Source organism: Solenopsis invicta, chromosome 16 (genome assembly GCF_016802725.1).
Source record: "Solenopsis invicta isolate M01_SB chromosome 16, UNIL_Sinv_3.0, whole genome shotgun sequence".
In the NCBI taxonomy this organism is placed as follows: domain Eukaryota; kingdom Metazoa; phylum Arthropoda; class Insecta; order Hymenoptera; family Formicidae; genus Solenopsis; species Solenopsis invicta.
Genome location: NC_052679.1, coordinates 5361714 through 5384442, shown reverse-complemented (window position 1 = coordinate 5384442; position 22729 = coordinate 5361714). Strand labels below are relative to the sequence as shown.

At 39.1% G+C, this 22729-nt stretch overlaps 1 protein-coding gene across 1 annotated transcript; it reads left to right on the top strand.

Moving 5' to 3' along the window:
• Positions 1-191: 191 nt before the first annotated feature.
• Positions 192-6083, top strand: LOC105203654. The gene is made up of 3 exons (XM_011172519.3): positions 192-731; positions 1759-2083; positions 3633-6083. Exons 1-3 carry the CDS (start codon positions 671-673, stop codon positions 4360-4362), a joined length of 1116 nt encoding a protein of 371 aa, XP_011170821.1. The 5' UTR covers positions 192-670; the 3' UTR covers positions 4363-6083.
• Positions 6084-22729: the final 16646 nt, after the last annotated feature.

Here is a 22729-nt window from a genome sequence, read left to right as displayed (position 1 = left end):
ATATAGAATATTAACAAATGACGTATTTTTTTTTCGTATAGCTACTTAAAAATACGATTGTTCGCACATTTGATTACGTGACAGAAATCCCTGATTTTTTTTCAGATACCTGGCAATCGACAGCTTTCAAAACAATAAAATTGAAAATTTAGTTAATCCTTCTCTGTTCTCTCACAAATGAAGCTATAAAATGTTTTACGCTTCATTTGACACCGGATTGCGTTTCAATATGATATTTTAACTCCGGACGCCATTACACGCTAAATTTACAGCGCATTCAGTATTCAGAGTTTCGAAGAAATTCTCGTAATCAATTTTCAGCAAGGAATGCACATTTAATGCTGTTAGTGTTGCAGCGCGCGTGATTCAACCATTTCATTTCATTCATTGGTAAAGGAAGTTCTTGAATAAGAACTGACTTGTAACGACGGTCGAAAAATACTTTCCTGCATTCCCGGACGGGTGTTATCGCGGCGATGCCGGAGCGGAGGGATCGGATGCGGGTTCTCACTTTACAAGAGAGAATCGCGCGGCGATTTGTATTTCACGTGCGCGGTGCTATCGTACCGCGAGTATCGCCGGCGTCGCGTTTGTGAAAATGTGCCGATCCTAACGAAACGAGGTGCGTGCATATTTGTTGCTCGTCCTCGCGAACAGTTCGAGAAACGAAATGTCGCGGGAAGCGTCATCTTATCTCTCATTTCTTCTTTGCGCGGCGATAATTCTCAACGGTAAGTTGCTAATATTATTTTACGTTTTCTTCTTTTTTTTTTACAAACGAATCGACGAACGCTGTTCTTTAATGACACTTGTACATCCTTAATTTGAACTCGATTTTTCTTTGGTCTTCGTTTGCGTTCCTTAAGCATTCGATCATTATTAATTAAATTTATTACCAAGATGATTAAACTACATTTTTGGAGTTTCTATAAATTTTTGTAAGTAGTAAAAATACTTTGTTTTCTATTATACCTGGCGCTTTAAATCCATAGGTAGATTTCTATTTTGAAATCTGATACGTTTCTATTTATAATTTGACACGTTATGTATTTTTGTCTTTATTTTAATATGTATTTGACACATCTCGGACGATGTTTAAATATGTTCAAAATCTGGGACATAATGCATTTTAAAGATTAAGACGTTTTTAGATATGTCTATGTCATATATGCCAATTTGGGACGTGCACACTAAATATATTTCGAATTTTCGATTCCAGAACACAAAATTTAAAATAAAATACTATTTCGAATTCTAAATTATTTAAAGTTGGCCTTAGATTAAATTGAGGATACTTGAACTTTATTCAGTCATAAAAAATAATTCGAACCGTAGAAGGTTAAACATCATCGATGCTCCGTGGAGAAAATTTAATCCGGGAGTAGTCCTTTGGGATATTTTTTTACATCCCAACAGCGAAAAAATGAAGCTCAGAGTAATTACTGATCGAGAAGCTGTACCTATTTCTTTCAAGTTTCTTTACTTTTTCAAGAAAATACTGAGCAAACATTTATATACATGATGTTCTCAAATAAATTATAAGACAGATAATCGTTTACGTGAAAAGTCACTAGGTGATTATTTTTGGGTTCATGGCGAATTTAATGCGATCGGAGGAATCATTTTCGTATTTAAAAAAATGAGATTATTGTGTTTATCACATTTTTCATAATTCTTTCTAAAAAAAAGAAGTATGTTTCTCACTTCATGAAGATTTGAAGAAACGAGTTCTACATGTACTTTTTTCTCTCTTTGCAGCGGAATGCGCGAGTAATATTCCAGATCGTTGTTTGGAACTGGTCAGGTTCGACGTCGACGAGATCGAGAATCATTTGTCCGGATTAAATCTCACGGACGTGCCTACCGTGAAAATGATGACTGCCGGATTTAAGTGTCCAATCTCCGTCCTACCCTTCGGTACGCTGAAGTCGGACTGGGCCAGATTGTTGTTGCTTCGAGAAGCTCAACCTGACCGATCGATCGTCAAGCTTAAACTTCTTCGGCTAATGCGGATTTTGATAATTGCTTACTATCAAATGGAGGAACGTATTGACGTTACGGATACTGAGACGGAGATCGCAAAGTAAGCGAAGCGAAAAGAATTCCTTTCATCTTCTAAATCTTTTCGATAGCGAGAAAAATAAAGTCCGATTGCTCGAGAGGCAATTTTATTAATTACATCTTCGTTTTGTTAATTATTATCTTACGAGATCTTTTTGATATAATCGAAGAGTTAGTTCGAGCAATTATTCTCCTGTCTTCAGTCTTGTTACGAGCGATTACGTGTCTCGGCGACGTATTAAAATAGCGCGTACGTACGCTAAATATTTGATTTGCAGAACGTGACGGGAGTTCCTTGCGAAAACTCTAAGTGCGCGAATCGCATGATTCTTTGAAAATGAGCTTTAACAATTCAGCAGTAGCTTATTTGCCGAAGGTAAGTGCAGTTGGAGACACGTTCCCTTGTAATCAAACTCGCTCGAACTTTAGTCCAGTACACGTTTCGCGTCTATTTAAGTTGGGATTTAAGCTAAGAGAAACGCAAGAAGCGAAGTCCTGGATGATGAATTTATCGAATCGCTACCGTTACGGCCGCTTGAAATTTACGCAAGTTTTACGACGCATTCATGGAAAGAAGAGTTTTGCTGAAATCTCTAAAAATTTAGCTGCATCCAAGAAAATATCATTTTAATGCTAAGAAAAAATGATTATTCAATTTTAATTTTTTTCTTTTTAAGTGATTTATATTTTCTTAATAATCTCAAAATATACTAATGATTCATATGAAACAAGTAATATTTACTTGGCACTTTTGCGTCCAAACAGAAAAATATATACTGTAAATTACTTGAATTAAGTAAACTATTGCTTACTTTATCATAAGCATCAAATTTATTTCAAAAACATTCTGAGAATCGTAGTAATTTAATACTTCAATATTAGTTAAAGTAAAAATTCGATTTGTTTATTTTGATTTTTCTTCGATAAAACTTCGTAATATTTTCGAAGAAGTATAAATTCTTCTCTTGAGTATAAATTCTTCTCTAGACATGCTAATGAGTTTTCTGAAATTTGTGCGAGTATATTTTAAGATAATCGAGAAAATATTTAAGATATTCTCTATTTGATAAAAGAGAAAAAGTAAACTGAATAATCTCTTTTCTAACAATGGAAGTGATATTTTTCTGTGTGCAGAAACGGAAAATAATTTTGTTGAAGCCCTAAAATAATTATGCAGACTGCTCAAGCTGGAAATGCTAGAATGTTAACATATTATATTATGCAGCATTATCGTCATGCTCGAGCACACATAATTATTTTGACGGTCTAACAGAATTATTTTCAAATTTATATCCAGCAAAATTTTTACTTCAGCAAATCCGTTCTTTCCATGTGTAGGTATATGCAAAAGCATTTCAATCTTATCCAATTTTATCAACCGTCCTCTTTACTTTAATCCTTAAAAAAGTTCAACCGACAGAGTTTTCTCGGCTCTTATCTCATTTCAAATGTTGCGATAAATTATAAACGCGTTTATGTATTTTTGAGGGAAAATTATATTTTTTTTTGTCAGAACTCCGCGAAATATAATGAGACGAAAACTGACACTGTTTTTGATGATTTTACTTTAGGAAATCTCTGGTGACAGAAGCAACGACAAATATGTCGGCTGCGAATGAGATGAGCCAATCGCATTGCCCGAGCAGCAATAATTCCCTGGGTGTCGAAATCTCGAGTGACAATGCGAATCATCATTGTTCGTGTACGGATTCGTTACCGAACGATGTAACGCGATTGGCGACTGACGGTGACTGCCCGAGGATGAAATTGAACGCGACGGTAATCGAAACGATGAAGAAGAACGCCTCGAGTCCCAGTGGAACAACCACTGTCGTCTCAGCCGATGCGACACGTCCGAACGTTACGTCGTCGATCGATCTTGGCGCGGCGACCATGTATTATCCTGGCAACGCGAGGAAAGCCGCGCTGAAGGTACTCGGTAATTGCCTGAAACAGTCTTTGAAGGACATCGTGCGACGCCAACCGGACGGCAAGGTGTTCGAGATAGCGAAGGATAAGGCGAGGCACAGCGAGCGCGCGACGCGAAAGGGCAACGAGATCGACAATCGCACCGTTCTCAGGATAACGCCTCCGACGAACGAATTCTGGCGATACGTGACGTTCCCGACGAAGGCACCGGCTGCCACCAGCATCGTCGCGCCGGCTTATCGCATGCGGGAATTAAGCAGGTACAGAACTGGCCAGCGGAAGCCGCGGAAACGCGTGAAATTGAATAACGATCTTTACGAAAGCTTCAGACGGTTTTACGGCGTCGACAAGAACGAAGAGGGAATAAAATGAGCGCCTTCCGCGTTATGATACGACGCGCGAAACAGTCGGGGAACTTTTACGTTTCCATGAACTGTCTTCGCTCGAGATTATGTGCTGCAAAATTGATGAAAAGCTATGGAAGAGGAGTCTTCATTTTTAAATGTATAAATTCCGACGAGAGAGAAAATGAAATTTTCAATTGGATATAGCTTGGGATAATTCCATTATGTATAATACGCGATTAATTCTATTATATATAATACCCTTCTATATTTTAACAAAAAATATGCAAATCATACATTATACGTACAAATTATATAAATATAAATTATAACTATATGTTCTACATTTCGTGCATTTTCAGAAAATACGCGAGAAAATGAGAGTGCTACCTTGATCGAGAATAAATAAAGAAAGAAACGAGAGGAATAAAGAATAAGTTACGAAAAAGAATATCTGTAATACGTGTCATATTCCTAAATTTTTCACAATGTTCCTCCACGAGCTTATCATCCGGCAGATCAGGCTACGGCAGATACGAACAACGCTTGCCGATATCTCACGGAAAATCTCAATAAAATTGATCCTTCAATATATCTCCTCCGATATTCTTACACGAGCGAGATTTGCGCGAAACGCCGCTCGATTTTTGACGTCTACCTACGTCGATTGACAAGGCCGAGGAAAAACGTTTCGTTTCTCATTAAAACACAACGTTTGCTCGCATATTATTATTGTATTATTACGCGGGAAGAATAATGTCGCAGCGAGAGCGAGACGTGATTTAATCGAAGTGCACGATTCACGTGCAACCGTAAATCGCGCGCCGTTTATTTCGTCGCCTCTATTTTGCGGATTTCGTATCTGCATAGAAAAGATTTCTGGATTCAATATGCTATTACTCTTCTATATATTATAAAAAAAAAGATTGATATACGAACAATCAATTATTATTGAAAGAATATTTACTCTTAAATGGAAAAATTCTGAAATCTAAAGTAAAAAGATAATCTTGAGCTGCTGTCCCATTATTTTTTTTCAAACAGATTGGATTAGACAGTGAAAATATTTGGCGAATACGTGGCGAGTATTCTTATAATGTTTTTGATTTTAACAATAAATTGATCTGAAGAAAATTTGAAGAATTCTTTTTCTAATAAAATATCATGAAGGAAGTTCGCTTCATAGATATTAAAAATACCTCGTGAAAGACTCGCTTTATATGTAGGCAAAGAATCTTCTGCGGATGCATTAATTACGATGCATCGCATTCAAATCTTTCTTACGAGAGAGCGCTCTAACATCGAGCAAATTTTTATTTTAAATGTAAGAATATTTAATTTAAAATTCACTTTTAATACCATATTGTTTCAAGACAATAAGTCAATCTTATTTCATTCGATTGGAGAAGAATAGGAATTACAGACCTCATCTTATTTTCGATACCGGCGCACCTCGTGCACCCGCGAAAATGCATGAAGAATTGTTGCGCGGCAACAAAGATTTATACGACGCGATGAGATATATAACGACATTATATATGCTCTCGATCCCGCGCGTTTACGGGTATATCGGCAGCGATTGCACCGCGAGTCTCGCACGCGGCTGAATTATGGCGATTCGAGTTTAATAAAAGTGGACTTTTTGCCGTCGCGATTAGCGCGAGTCACGCCGCGCGCCAATTTCCGTAATAGCGGCGAGCGTTTTCGCCTCGAAAACGAATCGCGAACGCGCCGCTTTTATCCGCCCAATAAAAGAACGTTCCGCGCCTGGGATTTGAAATTTAATTTAACAGCGACTCTCTTCCGAATTAATATAATAAGCGTAAGAACGGGGAGAACGGTCCCGTCCGCGTCGGCGAGCGGGGAAGTGACCGCGTTACTTTATTAAACAAATGTAAATCGATCGAGGAGGAACGATAAGGGAGCACTCCAGTTTGAAACTTTCGTCGGACTGCTGTAAAACGCGGAGAAGGCGTGGAGAAAAGTAAGCTGAGAAACTAATCATGATCTCGAATTCAATCGCGGGATTTCCGCGGAATCACCGTTCGAAATCGCAACGGCGGTGCCGCCGCCGCCGCCGCCGTCGCCAGCCGCGCGGATTCGCTCGCTCACGCGGACCCCTAATATTAATTTCAATCTACATAAATGCATAATAATAAATTCAATAGCGGCTGCCGATGTGCGCGACGTCGTCGAATCGGAGATATTACAGCATTCGGAAAAATTCACCTTACACGACACGACCGCGCCGGGCTTCTTTCATTCCTGAACATGAAAATAAAAGCTCGCGTCCATCGGTCAAAATAATCATTTTAACAAATAATCGTAATGTTCACACATAGCCGACAGATCAATAAGTTATACAGTATAATTTTGTAAAGGTCAAAGTAAAGTTAGGTTTCATGTGAGTCACCTGATCTATTAGGTTGGTGTAAAAATAATTGAGGTTTTTGTTATTTTAAATTTATCAAAGTTCAAAATAACAAAAATTTTACTTTTGCACCTAATAAATCAACAATATCAGCATCAGCTTATTTTACGATAGACTTTCATTTAACTATGTTCATATAATATACCATTTTAAATTACGCGAAATTAATTTGCTTTGCTGACTTACGTCAACAATCTGTTTTCGCTGTTTATTCTTGTATATTTTAGGCTGAAATTAAAGATAGAAAAAAGAGACGTCTGTCACGAAATTTTTTAAACCAATGGTTGAGCTGTACGTTCGTTGACGATTTCTTGGCGAAATTGCTTTGCTGATATTGCGAGCAGTTTCCGTTGCTTTGTGTCCCATTTTGAACTCATACAATAAAATCGCTCGGATTTGTTTTTTCCATCTTTAATGTGGCGCTTAAAGTAAACAAGAAAATAAACAGTTAAAACAAACCATTAGCCATAAATCAGTAGAGCAAATTTCGCTCTTTAAAATGGTTAATGGCATATTACATGAACACAATTAAATGAAAGTTTATTCCAAAATAAGCAGCAAAGTTTAAAATAACAGAAACCATAATTGTTTTGCATCAGTATATAGTCTGTTCCAAAAAGGGGTTTGGTTGTTACTAGTAAAACTAATGCAGTTGGCAAAAGTGAAAATTACTGTGAAAATTACTGTCGTTGCGTTTCGTTTCTTCCACCAAAATTGCAGATATTTCAACGTTATCGTAAGCTTGTAGTAACATTGCAGAACTTTTAGAACTTCTATAATATTACAATCCCAAATAGCATAGAACGTTCTATGGATGTCTATAAATGTTCTATGGGTATTTGGATGTTCATAGAACGTTCATGGATATCGATGGAACGTTCTGTGCTATTTGAAAATGTTTCAATGTAAAGTTTATGCAATGTTTCTTTAATCTTTCAATGTTTCTTATGATTCTAACCTTCACTTTTTATAACAAATGCTATATTAATGATTAATATTATTAAAATATGGATTTTTTAAATTTTAAACTCTTTCCCTTCTTTTTCTTCTCTTCTCTTCATCTTCATTTTTTTTCCGTATTTAAAAACTCTTTTCTTCCTCCTCCTTTCATTTTTCATTATTTTTTTCTTTTTTTTTTTAATATCCAACGTTTTATATCTATCTATTTTTTAATTACCCAGCCCTTCGAATGAATTACGAGAGTTTGTAACGCGGTGTGGTGCAAAATTTTTTTAAAAGTTGTTGCAATAGTTTCGCGCCACGAGAGAGACTTCGTTTATTCAAGAACCCAAAGCGTGCGTCCACGCCGTCTACGTTAAAGCCCCACTCGGGTCGTTGACCGCAGACGGTCTCATCAGCGAGCGCACGTGCGTGTCGTCTGGCCTGCCTCCCCACTCTCCTCGGCTAAGGGAGAGTGGGGAGGCGGCCCAGACGACGCGCACGTGCGCTTGTCTGACGGAACCGGTGTGCGGTCAACGACCCGAGTGGGGAGGCATTAACCGGCGTGCACGCGCGCTTTAGGCGAGCGGAGACAGCGGAGTGTCTCTCGCTGTGAGAAACTATTACCGCAATGACTTTTAGGACTCTTGCATCGCACTGCATTAGGAACTCTCGTAACTCATTTGCAAAGTTGAATATTTAAAAAATTTAAAGTTAAATAATAAAGTTAATAACTTTTAACGTAATTTACAGTTAATTTTAAATGATTTAATTTATAACTTTAACTAGTTATTTTTGTAATACATGAACTTTAATTTATTAACTTTTTACCTAAGTTGAAAATTTATTTATATAAAAAAGGTTATATGAAAAAAAAAAAATGTTAAAAAAAGAAAAGAAAAAGTTTCAAATAAAAAGTGAAAGAAAATAGGAGAGTAAATGCACACAAAAGAAAATAATATATATTTTTAATAACTGATGAATTAGGTGTAATATTTTAAAATTTTGATATAAAAATAAAAATTTATTTAATAAAATATTATTTTCTGTTCTTTCTTTCAGGAAAAATTACATGTAATAGATGGATAGATAATATAAAACGTTGGATAAAAAAAAAAAAAAAATTAAAGGAAAAGGAAGAAGAGTTTTTAAATACGGAAAAAAATGAAGATGAAGAGAAGAAAGAAAAAAAGGGAAAAGTTTAGGAAAAAAAATCCATATTTTAATAATATTAATTATTAGTATAGCATTTGTTATAAAAAGTGAAGGTTAGAATAATAATCAGCACTAAGAGATTAAAGAAACACTGCATAAACTTTACATTGAAACATGGTAATATTATATAGAAGTAATAAAAGATTTTTGCAATGTTACTACAAGCTTGCGGTAACGTTAAAATGTTCGCAATTTTAAACCTGAAAATCTTTATGACGTTTCGGACTATTTGAGATCATTTACTGGTTTTACTAATGGAAGAAACGATACGTAACGCCAGTTATTTTCACTTCTGCCGACTGTATTATTTTTACTTGTAATAACCAAACTTATTTTCAAACAGAGGGATAATAATTCTAATCTGGCCTGATTCTGCTTCTTAGAATATCTCGGATTTTTTCATTCGATTTCTACATTATAAATTGTGATTATTGAACCGTTTCAAAATATAAAACTTTGTCTTGTCTAACGCAAAATGCACTTGAGACGAGATTCAAGTAACGACTACAAATACAGGTCTTAAAGGCAGCGCGATGTGTAGGTAATTGTTACTCCTCGTCGTAGGGTTGATTATAGTAATTTGCTTCACCCAATTTCCCTCGCTCGCGTCCGTCTTTATAACTTCGCGCACTCCGGCATGGAAATTAGCTTCGTATCGCGTTCGACAAAGACCAGAACGAGATTGCCGTCGCGGGATAAAAGCAGGGGTAATATTTCAGTTGTTTCGTCGTTTTACGGTTTCGTTGCGCCGCCGCACAATGTAGAAATCTCAGAAAAATCTGGGCCAAAAATCAAATTTGAAACGTGCGTTTTGATTGATTTTAGTTACCCGAATCAAAAAATTATTAAATATACAATAATATCTCAAATAATAATAATCGTATGTAATTTAGTTGCTAGGCAACTGACAAAAACGAAACATTAATGTTTCTCGTAATATTACGATGCTTAAACAAGCACACATGTATAATATATTTTGATACACTTCACTTAGTTTAAGTACAAACAATATTGCTGTTACAAACAATATTGCTGTTATATAGAAATAACATGGGACATCAGAAAGTAAATAAAAACTTCACAATACTCATTATGTTGAGCTTATTTATAATGGAGCTTCTTTTATTATATACTGTAATGTTACTATCAATATTTACTATACTTCCAAATATTTTTAAGAGATCTTTTAAACTTGTATCTAAAGATTCTTTTTAGTGTACTTTAAAATTGCAATTTAGAAAACTTGCGAATTTTATGTGAAAATCAATATTTAATCAAACTTTTTTTGTTACACTCTGAGTTCGTATTTTTTTTTAATAGTTTGTGATAATATCTTTGATAATAATTTTAGAAATGATTATTCTATTTGTTTTTTTTTTATGATTATTCGTATGTACTTTTTTTTAACTGATCAATAGTTGAACGATTATAAATAAATTGTAAAAATATCCTAAACAAGTATTTACAATAATTATACCTTTAAAATACATTAAATTTTTAAACACGAATCAGAATATTGACCGAAATATCTTGAAACCCTATAGTCGGCAAATAGAGATTCGCGGATTCCTTGCGCTTCACGATCGACGTCGGAATTTCTTCGAGACAACTTGCGAGACGCATTAACGAAATACACCCTGTCTGCGATATCATTTATTTTAGCGCGAGTATTCTCTCGGGGACTATAAAAATACCTTGTAAACTTAATTCGAGAAGATCCGATAAAAAGTGCGGCTTTAATGTGATTATCGGATGAGCGCAAAGTCATTTCTGCGTAAAACTACGTCGGTACGATCCCTTTTCATGGCTCCCTCCTCGATCTCTCGGCGTTCGACACTGGTAACCTTCAACTATTCGAAACACCCCCGGAGTCTCGTTTGCATGCCGGCAGTTGCACGCGCTGCCGGAAGGGTAGGTAAAGTTTCGACCGTCCCACGTCGGTCTCGGGCGAATATTAGCGTCGCGCGTCCGTCGTATACACGTGATACCGTCGCTTCGCAATTCCGCGGACGCGCCGAGCGAGCCACGGGGTCCAATCTTGGGGGTCCGGCTGTTTCAATTTTCGACAGTTCCAGTTTTCGAAAGTTCGGGAAGCTGCACGCTGCGCGGCCGTTCGACGACAACGGCCGCGCGATAGGGAACGCCCTGGTATGAATTTCATATTGCGCGACGGAGACGTTGAAGCGGCCGTGGAAGCGGAACGCGCGTTACGGCTCCCATTCGGTTTGTAATTTGCTTGCGAAACTGCTTGCAACGACGGCACGGAGAGCGCGGCCGAATGAAAACTACAGACAATTATCTCCTAAATGGCACTCGTGTCCCTTCCATTGAAATCTTTTCAATTTTTAATGCTCTTTTAGCGATATAAGTGCTTTCCTTTCGTGAAAAAGTTTCGAGATGATGGAGATATCAGTGAATTTTTTGAGCAGCAAGGAAAAAATTAATAGACTGACCTTCAAATTGGATTTTTGAGAGAAACTACTCTTCCGGTAGTTTAATTAAAAAATTTTTTTTTTTTTAAATCTTGTTGCCGGTAATTGAAAAACTCTCAAACTGCATGCATCGTAATACTTCTTCTTTTAAATGTAAAACGGACCTTTTTCTGTGCTCCTCTAGAAATAATTATTAAAGTACTTAACTTCTCTTTCTTAACTTGGCAAAGATATATAGAATATAATAATCTTATGGAAGCTTTAATTGGATATAAATTTAAAAAGATTTCCTTTTATATTCTATATTAAAAATAGACGTTGACATGAAAAATTCGAACGTATTATTTAAAAATTATATACACGTCATAAAAATTACTACGAAAATCTACACCTCGCGTATCATATCCAGGAATACCAAAGCTATAATTTATAATTGGACTTGGACGTAAGAACGAATGGAATCCGCGCGGATTAGGTTTCGGGAGCCGCGCGCTCGCGATCGATCGGAATCATCGCGGTTCGGCTCGGGAGAGCGCACGGTACCGATCGCGGCCGGCTGGCTCATCTTAATCACCAATTCATCACCCGCCATTGCCCCTCGAGGCACTCGCGCGTGAACCTAACCAGATAGACGATACATCGACCCGTACCAAACGCGCGTAGCTCCGCACAGCCTCCGCGCCGATCTAATAGATCGTCGGTACGGGCCGACAAGAGAAGAGGCAGTGGTATGGACAATCTCGGGCCGTCCAGCCCGGTTACCACGGCCGGTTAATGCCTGTCTCCACCCCCGGTTCTCGAGGAAGACGGGGGTTGGGATATGCGAGAGAGGGACGGGGGTAGGGAGGCCCGGGTCAGGCGAGAGGGAGCGTGGGTGAAGTTAAGGCTGGTTCGGCGGGGGATGGTTGGAATTGATACGAACGTTCCCGCTGACGTGGACGGCCCGACCCGCAGCTCCGCTCGCCGATAACAACCCTTAAATCATTCCTAACCGGGGGCTGCCCCGCTGCCGCCGCCGCCGTCGCCGCCCCCAGTCGGTCGCCCACCTCGCCGCGTCATTCTTCGCCCGATGCGTTTTTCTACTTAGGGAAAATCGGCGATATCAAGAAATTGCTGATTTGCGGTCGAACGAACCGCTCGGAACGAACCGCGATTGTCACGTAGAGGAACGGACATTACAGCTTGAAATACGCATTATCAATTATCGATAAGGCGTCAAGGATTGGAAGCCATTTTGGACGGCTGAGAATCACAAGTACCTAATTTAGAATTATAAAGAGAAAATTTTTTTAAATTTACGCGCACCTTTGCCAAAGAAAGATATATACTTATAAGAATTATTTATTACATTTGAAGAAAGGCAACGATGTTGTTTTACTTATATATTGAATTACGTAAGCATTGAAATTTCATAGGAATTTTTCAAGTATCTGAACGAAATAAATTAATAGGGGTGATTAAGGTTTTATTAGAAATTCTTGTGTGATTTTTTTTCAATCACAGATTTCACACGGATTATCCGATAAAATCTGAAAAATTTGAGTAAAGAATTATAAATACGATAATGATGCGACCGATGCGACCCAACGCGATATCGTTTTCAGATTGCAAAGAGGCGATCGATAAGGCGTTAATTGGGCAAAAGTATTGTTTAAATCGACGTAGAAATTAAAAGCGCGCTACCCGCACGCGGTTATTGAGAGCGGTAAGCAAACGCCGGCTAGAAAGGGTTAGCGGAGAACGGCGCGCAACCGTTCCACCCCGTTCCCCAACGTGGAGATGCGTTGGCCCGTGAACTCGCCGATAATGCAGAATTATAGTCCACGGCACTGCTGGAACCTCCCTTTTCGAGCCAGCCGTGCTACTACCTACGAAACGCCTATCACCGCGCGTATCGAGGCGTGAGCAGGGGTTGGTTTGCACGCACGTATTACACCCCGATGATTACGCGATCCCACCCCGACTAGCCGCCATCTCCCCCCGACGCTCGTTCGAGAAAGACCACACTGGATTTTACGGAGCAATCCCCCGTGTTCCGCAAGGGAAAGCGCGTGAATGACTTCCGGATATCTTTATAGTCTTCATTTTTGCGACGCGTCCGATCGGATAATCTCGACAATGGTGAGAATCGAATTACGGCGAAACGCAAGAAAAAGCAATTATGGATGGTACATATAGCGAGGTCTGAGAAACAATAGCCTTATTACAAATACTGTGATTATAAAGTAAAAAATAAATTTATATTAATGAGTTTTCTTTTTTTTTTCTTTTGACGCAGGCAAAAAGTAACAAAGCGCGTCTAGTTAAGACAAATCGTGCAAGTTGCAATGTGGTTAAAAAAGTGCGGTGTTGATGCGAAAATAAACGAAAGTGCAAAGATTCAAGAGAAAGGTACAAAATAAAGAAATTTTTGAAAGCGTAAACAAAAACGGACTGCATAAACAAAACCGTGACAGAAAAGATAAACGGATGTTTTTTTTTCTGCCAAACAGTTTTAATTTGTACACTGAGAAGAAAGTTATTAATCTGGCTAAATCTTTCAACTTGATTGAATTTTTTCAATTCAAGTATTGAACATATGTACATGTTAAGTTAAATACATAATTAATCAAACTGAAAATTTAATCGAGTTGAAAGGTTTAGTCAAGCTAACAACTTGTTTTTCACAATGTAATTATTGAAGCTGTTAATAATATAATGGTAAAGGTTTCAATTTATAGTTTAGCTTGTAGAACATGTAAACGCGATTGCAGTTGTAATCGTGACGGAATTAAATATAGCGCGCGGATGCAAAACGCGAAACTTCCATTGCCGTAAAGGCAATGGAAATTACAATTATCTCGAATTAAAGAGACATACGCTCTAAAAAAGTTCTCGGCCAAAACGCATAGTAGCAAGTTGAGATTACTTTTTCTCTGCAATTATATAGCGACATACCATAATACGTGAAGCGTATTACATTACAAAGTTTTAACATTATGCTACTTTTTCGCTCTCGTGTCGAAAGCAGTTAAATGCGGTTTGGCCATCAAACTAGTAATACCCCTTTTTTTTCACTAAATAATACAAGTTAATCCAGGTTTTATAAATTATTCGTTGCAACTCTTACAGAGCTGGATTTTACACAATATTTTCCTTCTCGTCGTTTAATCTTAAAGTAATCAAACGAGAATGCTCCCTTTTTTCGCTTTCTTCTTGTCTTCTTCTTCTCCTTCCACCTACCTTTTCTCTCGTTCTCTATTCCGTATTCTTTCTCGCAATGCGCTTTGAGAGTTCAGATAGAAACTTGTACGAGGCGAAGATTCGATGTATAATTCGTAGATACTTAGGCTCGCGCCCTAGGGACTAACTAGTAACAGAGATTGTCGAAACCACTGGCCGTTCCCCGGGGAGCCTATCACCATCGCGTTTTACCCTCGTTCGAAATCCCTGATATTACGGCGGGCTTACATAATACGCGCTTGAATTTTCATAAAGACCACGAACGGAATCACTGTAAGTGAAACTAACGACAGAACTGTACGTACAGTCGTATTATTTGAATAATCTGAATAGATCTGAATATAAAGCCGAACTAGCGCGTGTTCGACGATTCGCGAACTACCTGAATATTCGAAGTGTCGCTTTTTACAGCGCTCTAGTAACCGCGTGACCGAACGACCCCGTTGATCCATGCAACAAATTTGTTTTGCAGATCCCAGCAGAATGTATACAATCGAAAATGGTAAAAATAACCGCGATACAAATATCGTTTCGGCTCGGGAACGATCTTTAATTCTGCCGAGCCTCCCTGCTCTGCTCGCCTATCCTATCCTATCCGTATCTAATCTCATCTACGGATTGACGACAATTGATTGCACCGTGGGGACCATTTTATATGGGTTAATACGGGGCGCGTGGTGTGTCTTTACCCGTAATCTGTTTACCTATATATATACCTCCCTAAATTTATCCCTTTGTTTCTCGATATTTGCTTTCGCCCGAGGCACGTAGAAGCAACATCATTTACCGTTACGCGTCATAAAAAATAGTATTTGCATAGTGTTATAATCTGTTGCTTTTTTTAAATAGTGTAGAAAATATAAGAAAATTAAGAATTATTAAGTTGAACCTTGAGGTACAATAATATCTCTGAAAATGTTTCTGGAGAGCGTTTATCTATCGGCGATGAGCCTGATTCGAATTCGCGGGCGATTGGTTGCGCCGCGTGCATGTGAAATGGCTTTAATGGTGAAGACACGCTCGAACGGTTTATCGGGCAGAGCAACCGAGGATTTCCATGAAGCGACGTACGCGTCAATGGTTACGCGTTTTTTACGCACATTTAAAGACCGTTATAAAAATTCAGCTCGTGAGATTAAACGACGTTAATATGTATGCCTGAATATGTAATGCCTAGGTAATTTTACAAGAAAAGCCATAAAGGTATAATGAATGAGTACAATAGCCCTCGCTTATTGACGACCGTTTCACTCCGCGGTCGAGCGGAATATTCGCGATTGGCAGAATTTTTAGACGAGCAGCAAAATTTTTAGATTAGTAACGTAATAGCGGGAGAAATATGCGTGGTAGACGTCGAGTTTTTACCGTTAAATCAGGACGAGGATGTGTCGTTTGGTGGTATGCGTAGAACGCGCCGGCACAGTAAACCCGCCCAGTATTACATGGGTAAAGGGGTTTGGTAAAACCGGAGGAGTCGAACGTGTGGAAAACCTATAGAATCTTTTTGCCGGAGCGCCGCTCGTTAAGCTCTCTTGAAAACGGATAAAAATTACGGATCCGCGGATCTCTAAATTCCTCCCGGCGGCAAAAAGCAGAAGCGCCGGGGCCGATTTACGCTCTCGCCGCATTCGTAACACTACGAGGTATTTTATCCGACGTTGCATAATTCGTTGACAAACGACTCCGATTTTCACCGGCGTTCATCGTCATTGTCCTTAACAAAAAGAAAAATTCCGACTACCCTCGGATGATCAATCGATGACGGTCGCGGACTGAAAATTTCCAATAATGAGAGTTTTTAGCGAGTACCAGCCGACGCCGACGCGCGAAGGTGCCGAGGTTTCGAGGTCCGCGAGAGAAGGGGGTGGGTTTGGGCTGGACGTGGACGTGGTAGATGGTGGTTTTGAGAGGGTATGGGCCCGGCGTTAGAGACAATAGTAGGCGGACAAAAGCATGATATACGGCGACCCCTGGAGCAGCGGTATTAAAATCATATTTTTAAGCCCTCCACCCACCCTCCGAGGTCGCGAGGGAGAGCCGCCCGGGGTGTCCTTTCCCCGCCGGTCGCGGCCGGCCGGTCGCCTCTTTTAACCCCTGTGTCCCACAATCCACGCCGGACTGCGAAATGGCGGAGGACGAGCGGCGCTGTCTTTGCGGATCGTCCACCACCACCGAATTTAATTGGATTCGCCGGCCGGTAATTAATGTGCCTGCCGTTCGACTAAGACGAACTGTATTGATTTACTTCCGACGTCATCTCTAGCGATAGCCTGATCGGAGAAATCTTCGGTCATTAGGTGAGAAAATCGATCTCCGTGCGTTATCGCTAGCGGCTCTTCTCGTTCATATTAGTATATTTTATCAAGCCAGTTACTAATTAGTACTGTTATGTACTATTCTTTGTTATTAAGAATGAAAATATAGAACATTTCTCAAAATGTTAAGAAAATTATGAAAAAAATCACAAATTGTTTTATATTGCATTTAAAAGTTAAAAAATTTGACGGCGATTTTCTATCTGGATAAAAAGTTATTTCAATAAGAAGTAAACACGTGCTCTAATGAAAAAAATTAATAATGAAAAAATTAAAATTTTTTTATTTAAGTACTTTAAAAAGTGTCAAAATGATTTACATAAAGTTTCATCGCGATGCAGAGGCCAGTTTGGTAAAATCAACAAAATTTATTTATTTATTTATTTACAAAATAACTAAACAAACAATTTCAATTAAACTTTGTATAAAATCATCCCGAATACTCAAAATACTAACACAAAAAAATCGAGATATTTTAAATGTAAAAAATAATTTAATTTTTAATAACAGATAGAGCCAATAAAGTATGAAAATAAGTCATTAAATAAAAATATAATCCTATTCACACAACTTTCATTTGTACACAGTTTATTTAAAGTGTTAATATTAACATATTTCCAAATTTTATTTACCTTGCATGAATCGTATGTCCGATACATCCTTAAATAAAATATATACGAGTTAATCTTTATGGATAGTATACGTTTAACTTTTAATTTTTATATTCTACAGTGCAATTACAACTAATATTTTGTATATTACGTAAATCATTGGTGTCTAATCTTTTCGACGTTAATTTTATATCGATCTCAACGAAATTCCTCGTGACAAGAGGAATTATGTGCCGACAGTTTCTATCCGCGATGTTTTCATCTGCAGTCAACGCGTCGAGCCGAAAAAAAAATAATAATAATTCGATGCTCTTGGAACGTTTATGCCCGCGTATGCGGTCCGGGTGCACTTCATTAAAACTTTTAAATTTCGCCTCGTCCTCATCGTTTCCCAGTATAACTCGCAAAACAGGGGGGGGGGATTTCGTTGTGCTGCGTCGCGTCGGCATGAATTTGCCGGTCCCTTGAACGTCGTTATGTCAGCCGCGACCCTCATGTAGCGCTTCGCTCTACAATCTCTACATAGTTTCTCACGCAAGTGTCTCGCCCTGTACTTCTTTCACTTATACTTGCGCGATTGTGCAACTCGTGCATCTTGTTGCAAACTGTCGCAGTCGCGCGATTGTCCATGACATCGTATACGAGAGCGAAGACCTAATCGATGATTTAACTTTGTTCACCCTAATTGCTAATTATTAATTACGGAAAGAACGATTTTGCAGAAGTATCTAAAAATTTAGCTAGCTACAGATCTAAAAATAATTTCATAGGACAAAATAATTACGTAGGACGTTCAAGCATGATGAACAATACTGCAAAGAGTTTTTACATTCTAGCAATCAACTGAAACGTCCTACATAATTATTCTGATGGCCCAACGAAATTATTTTCAGACCTCTAGCTGAAATTTTAGACATTTTAGCCGGATTATTCTTTCCGTGTAGGCTCGTGCAATCTAACGTAATCAATATTAATTGTTTTCTTTATTAGGACTAATCGAGCGGGGGCGCTCGACACGACGGTCTATATTTAAAGACAGGGTCAATGTTATTTCACTTGTGTTAATCTCCCGAGGATCTAAGGGCCGCCCGGCGACGTTATTAGGTCCCGGATGACACGAGGGTTGGACGTCTAATCGACCTAGGAATAATGTGTCGCGTTTGCCGGGAACTTGGTCCTCGGCCGAGCTCTTGCTCCGAGGGATATTCTAATCCTGAGAGCACCTACCCGCTTCTCGCAGAATCCGACCGAGAAGAGGGAAGCGAGAGGTGTGCCGTATGTGTTAGCCCGCGCGCCATCCTCCGCTTATTCGTTGCGAAGCTCGCGCGAGGATAGACGGCGGATGGAGGGTAGAGTTGGGGATGGTGGAGGAGGAAAACGATAATTCGGCTCACTCGGTGGTTGAGCTCCGAGAACGGAGGCTCGAGTCTCGCTCGGGGTGAACAACTGCGGGCCATTTTCCTCCCCTTCCTTACCCCTCTTCATATCGCTGTTAGACGGCGACTACCGAAATTCTGCGCTAATCTCGATTTACGACACCGCGGCAAATCATATGTGCCTCCGGCGATCCTCTCTCTCTCTCTCTCTCTCTCTCTCCCTTTTATGCTCGCGTCTTCGCGTTATTAGTTGGCTATCAAGCCGCCGTGTTTTTGAACTATCGGTTGTAGACATTGATTGCACATATCCTACAGACGTAATAAACGGTCTGGCACAAAGATTTTTCCAAAGATATTAAAAAAAAAAAATAGTTATTATGACTAATGAAAATATTTACTCGAAATAGAAAAGAGAGAGAAAATAGAAATATTTATTTAAAGGCTGTATCTATAGAAAATGTTATTTAAAATAAGCATTTTGTACAGTAAATATAACAAAGTAAATAGTATTTAACATTTGTACGTACATACGTTTACTTGAAATAACATTTATTTTACATTTTGATGTTATTGATAAATAAATTTTTTACTATTTTTTTATTGTTGATTTTATATTTGTTAAGAATGCAAAATAGAAACGAGAGAAATTTATTTGATTTTACTTCAAATGCATACATGTGTATAAATGTTACGTACTATTTGCTTTTTTCATAATTACTACACAAAATGTTTTTTCAAAGTGTTTTTTTTTATACCCTCGGCAGAAAAATTAAAAGATCACCTATTCTGACTCTCAAAAGTAGGCGAAATTTAAGAGAGTGTAACTTTGTCAAAAATAATCGTAAAAATGTGTTCGAAAAAGCATTTTAAAATTTGAAATCTCTAGTTTCGAGACTGGTAATTCATTAAACGATTTACAGACTGTTTAAGAAGTTACGCGGATTCAAATGGGAATGCGTCAATTCTCAAAATTTTTTTACAAACTTTGCAAAGCTCCACGGCGTGAAATAAAAATTGCACGCAAATGCGATGCACAGTATTTAAAAGCGCGAATCTTTAATTTGCGTCTTTGTTGAACGTTTTTTATTACAATTTTTATTCACCAAATTATTCAAGATTGAAGCAAAAAAGACTTTCTTCAGGTGATCCTTTCATTTTGCTGCCGAGTATAGATATATTCTTTAAATAAATATTTCTATTGCGAATCTATTTCAATTTTTCGCCAGCATCGATTATGACTACATTCGTAGACAAAAAATGATGCTAGCTAGCGTGTTTCTCTATAAATAATCGTCGAATGGATAAATAAACAATAGCTCTTTCTAAAAATACGTAGTAATTTCTTGGAAATCCTAAATCACGAGAGCGAAACTTATTAAATATTTGAACATTGTTTAAATTGGCTCAGATACGAACATATATTTATTATGGTGTCGAGAACACGTATTTTGGGGTTTTACAACAATGATTAAATAAGAACTTTTTAAAATATTAAACGATATTTTAAAAGTTGAAGTTAGGAAGGAAACCACTGCTCTCGAGTCTAAAGAGCGGCGGTACACGCACGAAGGCCGTCGAAATCGTTGAACTATGTTTGTATCACGAGCATGCTCAACAACTATCTGCCGGTGGCGCGTAGAATCCGCGAACTTATCAATTTATCGTGTATTCCTCCACAATCCCTGGCCGGCGGGGAGATTGTCTGGAATGTCGCCAAGCGAGCAATCGCGTTCGAGCAGCCTTCAGCTGGAAGGAGAAACTTGCAAGGTGCGCCTTTGTAAGAGAAAGTGGCGAAAAAGAATGCACAGCACCCACACCCACACCCACACACACACACACGTACAGAGGTGGCTTGAAGAAAGAAAAGGAAGCGTAGACCGAGGTGGACAGAAAGAGTGGTGAACGAAGAAAGGAAGAAAGGAAGAAAGGAGAAAAGGGAGAAAAGCAGGAAGGAAGAAAGGAGGGCCAAAGTCTGGCGAAGACCACGAAATATCTGTCAATCGCAAGAGCGAGGAGGACCGCGACGCCGAAGTCGATTTAACGCCCGTTAAGGAAGCAATTCCTTTAAGAAGGACGAGCAGCCTCGCCCGCAAGGACAACGTAACCCCCGGAGATCCTTGACCCTTGCCGGGTCTCACGACCTTTTCTTCGCGGGGAATCGCTTCCGCGCCGCCATTATCGGCGGACGAATAGAACATCAATAACCAATTTCGTAAGACTAATATCGCGAAAATTAGTTTTCCTCCCCCTCCCCCCGCCAAAAGTCTTTGCTCACCCGCGCGTCCTTCGTATTTCACCGCCGCTACCTTTCGTAGCTAAAGGATCGTGAACCCGCTCGATAGCGACGTTCATGGTTTTCTTAATGTCCGCATCCACGGGCGGCGAACGATCGTGAATCTCCTTTTATCGTCGCGCGATAGTCGTTTTTCTCCGCATCTCTCGCGCATCCCCTTCCTTTCTTTTTTTTTTTTTTACATCCCGGTAGATATATCGCGGCGACGTCATTACGTCGGAGCGACGTGGCAAATTTTTTAACTGGCATTCTTCCCGGTTCACAGGAATCTCAACTACGAACTCGGTATCGCGTCGCAAATTACTGCACTCTTTGTCGGAAGAACCGCGTGATGTCAAACCTGGACGGATGGATCGTTCCTTCGTCTCGCGTCGTATTTGCATAATTCTCCGAGTCCGATGTGCCGCCTAAAATTTTATGGAAAAATTTTACGGAGTGGGACGTTACGCTCTCGTACTCGGGACCGCGCTACGACCGCGCCAAGTTTCGCGGTGTTACGCTACTTGGGGAAAGTATCAAGCGGCGATGGCCCATAAACCGTCGACGATGCGTCGGCGCGGATCGCGTCGAGATGCAAATTTCACGGGGTTTTTCAATGGCGTTGATGAATAAGGAATCGCGAGGTCACGCGCCATGTGCGAGTAACGAAATGGAGTACAGAAGGGAAGAGCGGCGTAAAGACCTCGTTGGAAAACCGAGTTTCATCAAGCACTGGCCCCCTTTTCTGAGCCCTCTCTTCCTCTTGTGTCGCAATCTCGGAGCCTTTATGTACGCATATACATTCGCTCTTATCAGAACGTGCGCTTGTAGGGAATGGGTGACACCGGAGAAGGCCCGAAACAGAATTTTGCGTACCAAAGTTGACGGAGCACCCGCCATGCATTATTCCACCCGATCCTTTGTGCGCGCGTCGTGCCGTATCTGTTACGTGTTCTCTCGTACTTTTTCATCGTTTTCTTTGTTGCCACCGATGGCGACCGTTCGGTAAGGAAATCGACAACTGGCGCATCAAATATGCATCTCTCTCTCTCTCTCTCTCTCTCTCTCTTTATTAATGAAATTGCATTTGAGTGATTTTGCCTAAATAACTTGGGATTAATGTTGCAGAATTAATAGAATATGAATATATTATTGCGCAAATGTAAATAATGTGATGATTATGCAGTCGGTGTATTAAGCGAGTGGCGTATCACAAACAAAAGCTAATCGATTTTAATAAATGTCACTCGACCGTATGTCGTAGCGTCGGATAAATTTGCAGTTTAACAGACGCTCGTTGAAGCTCTGCGAAACATTTTTATTAAAATAAAGAGAAAAGAAGAAATGAAATTTTAAGGCTCTTCGTCATTTCAAAAATTTTAGAGTGATCCCTCATGTAAGTTTAATTTCTAATGAGTATGTAAATAACTATTTTTCTTACATCTACTTGAATATTGATCTGTTGAGCATCGAAATATACCCGCGAGTTTATTTATCACTATTTTCAATATCTAATAAATTAGATCTTAAAGCTTACTGAAGTTGACTGACTCTTTTTGTTTTTAACCTATATCTTCTCACC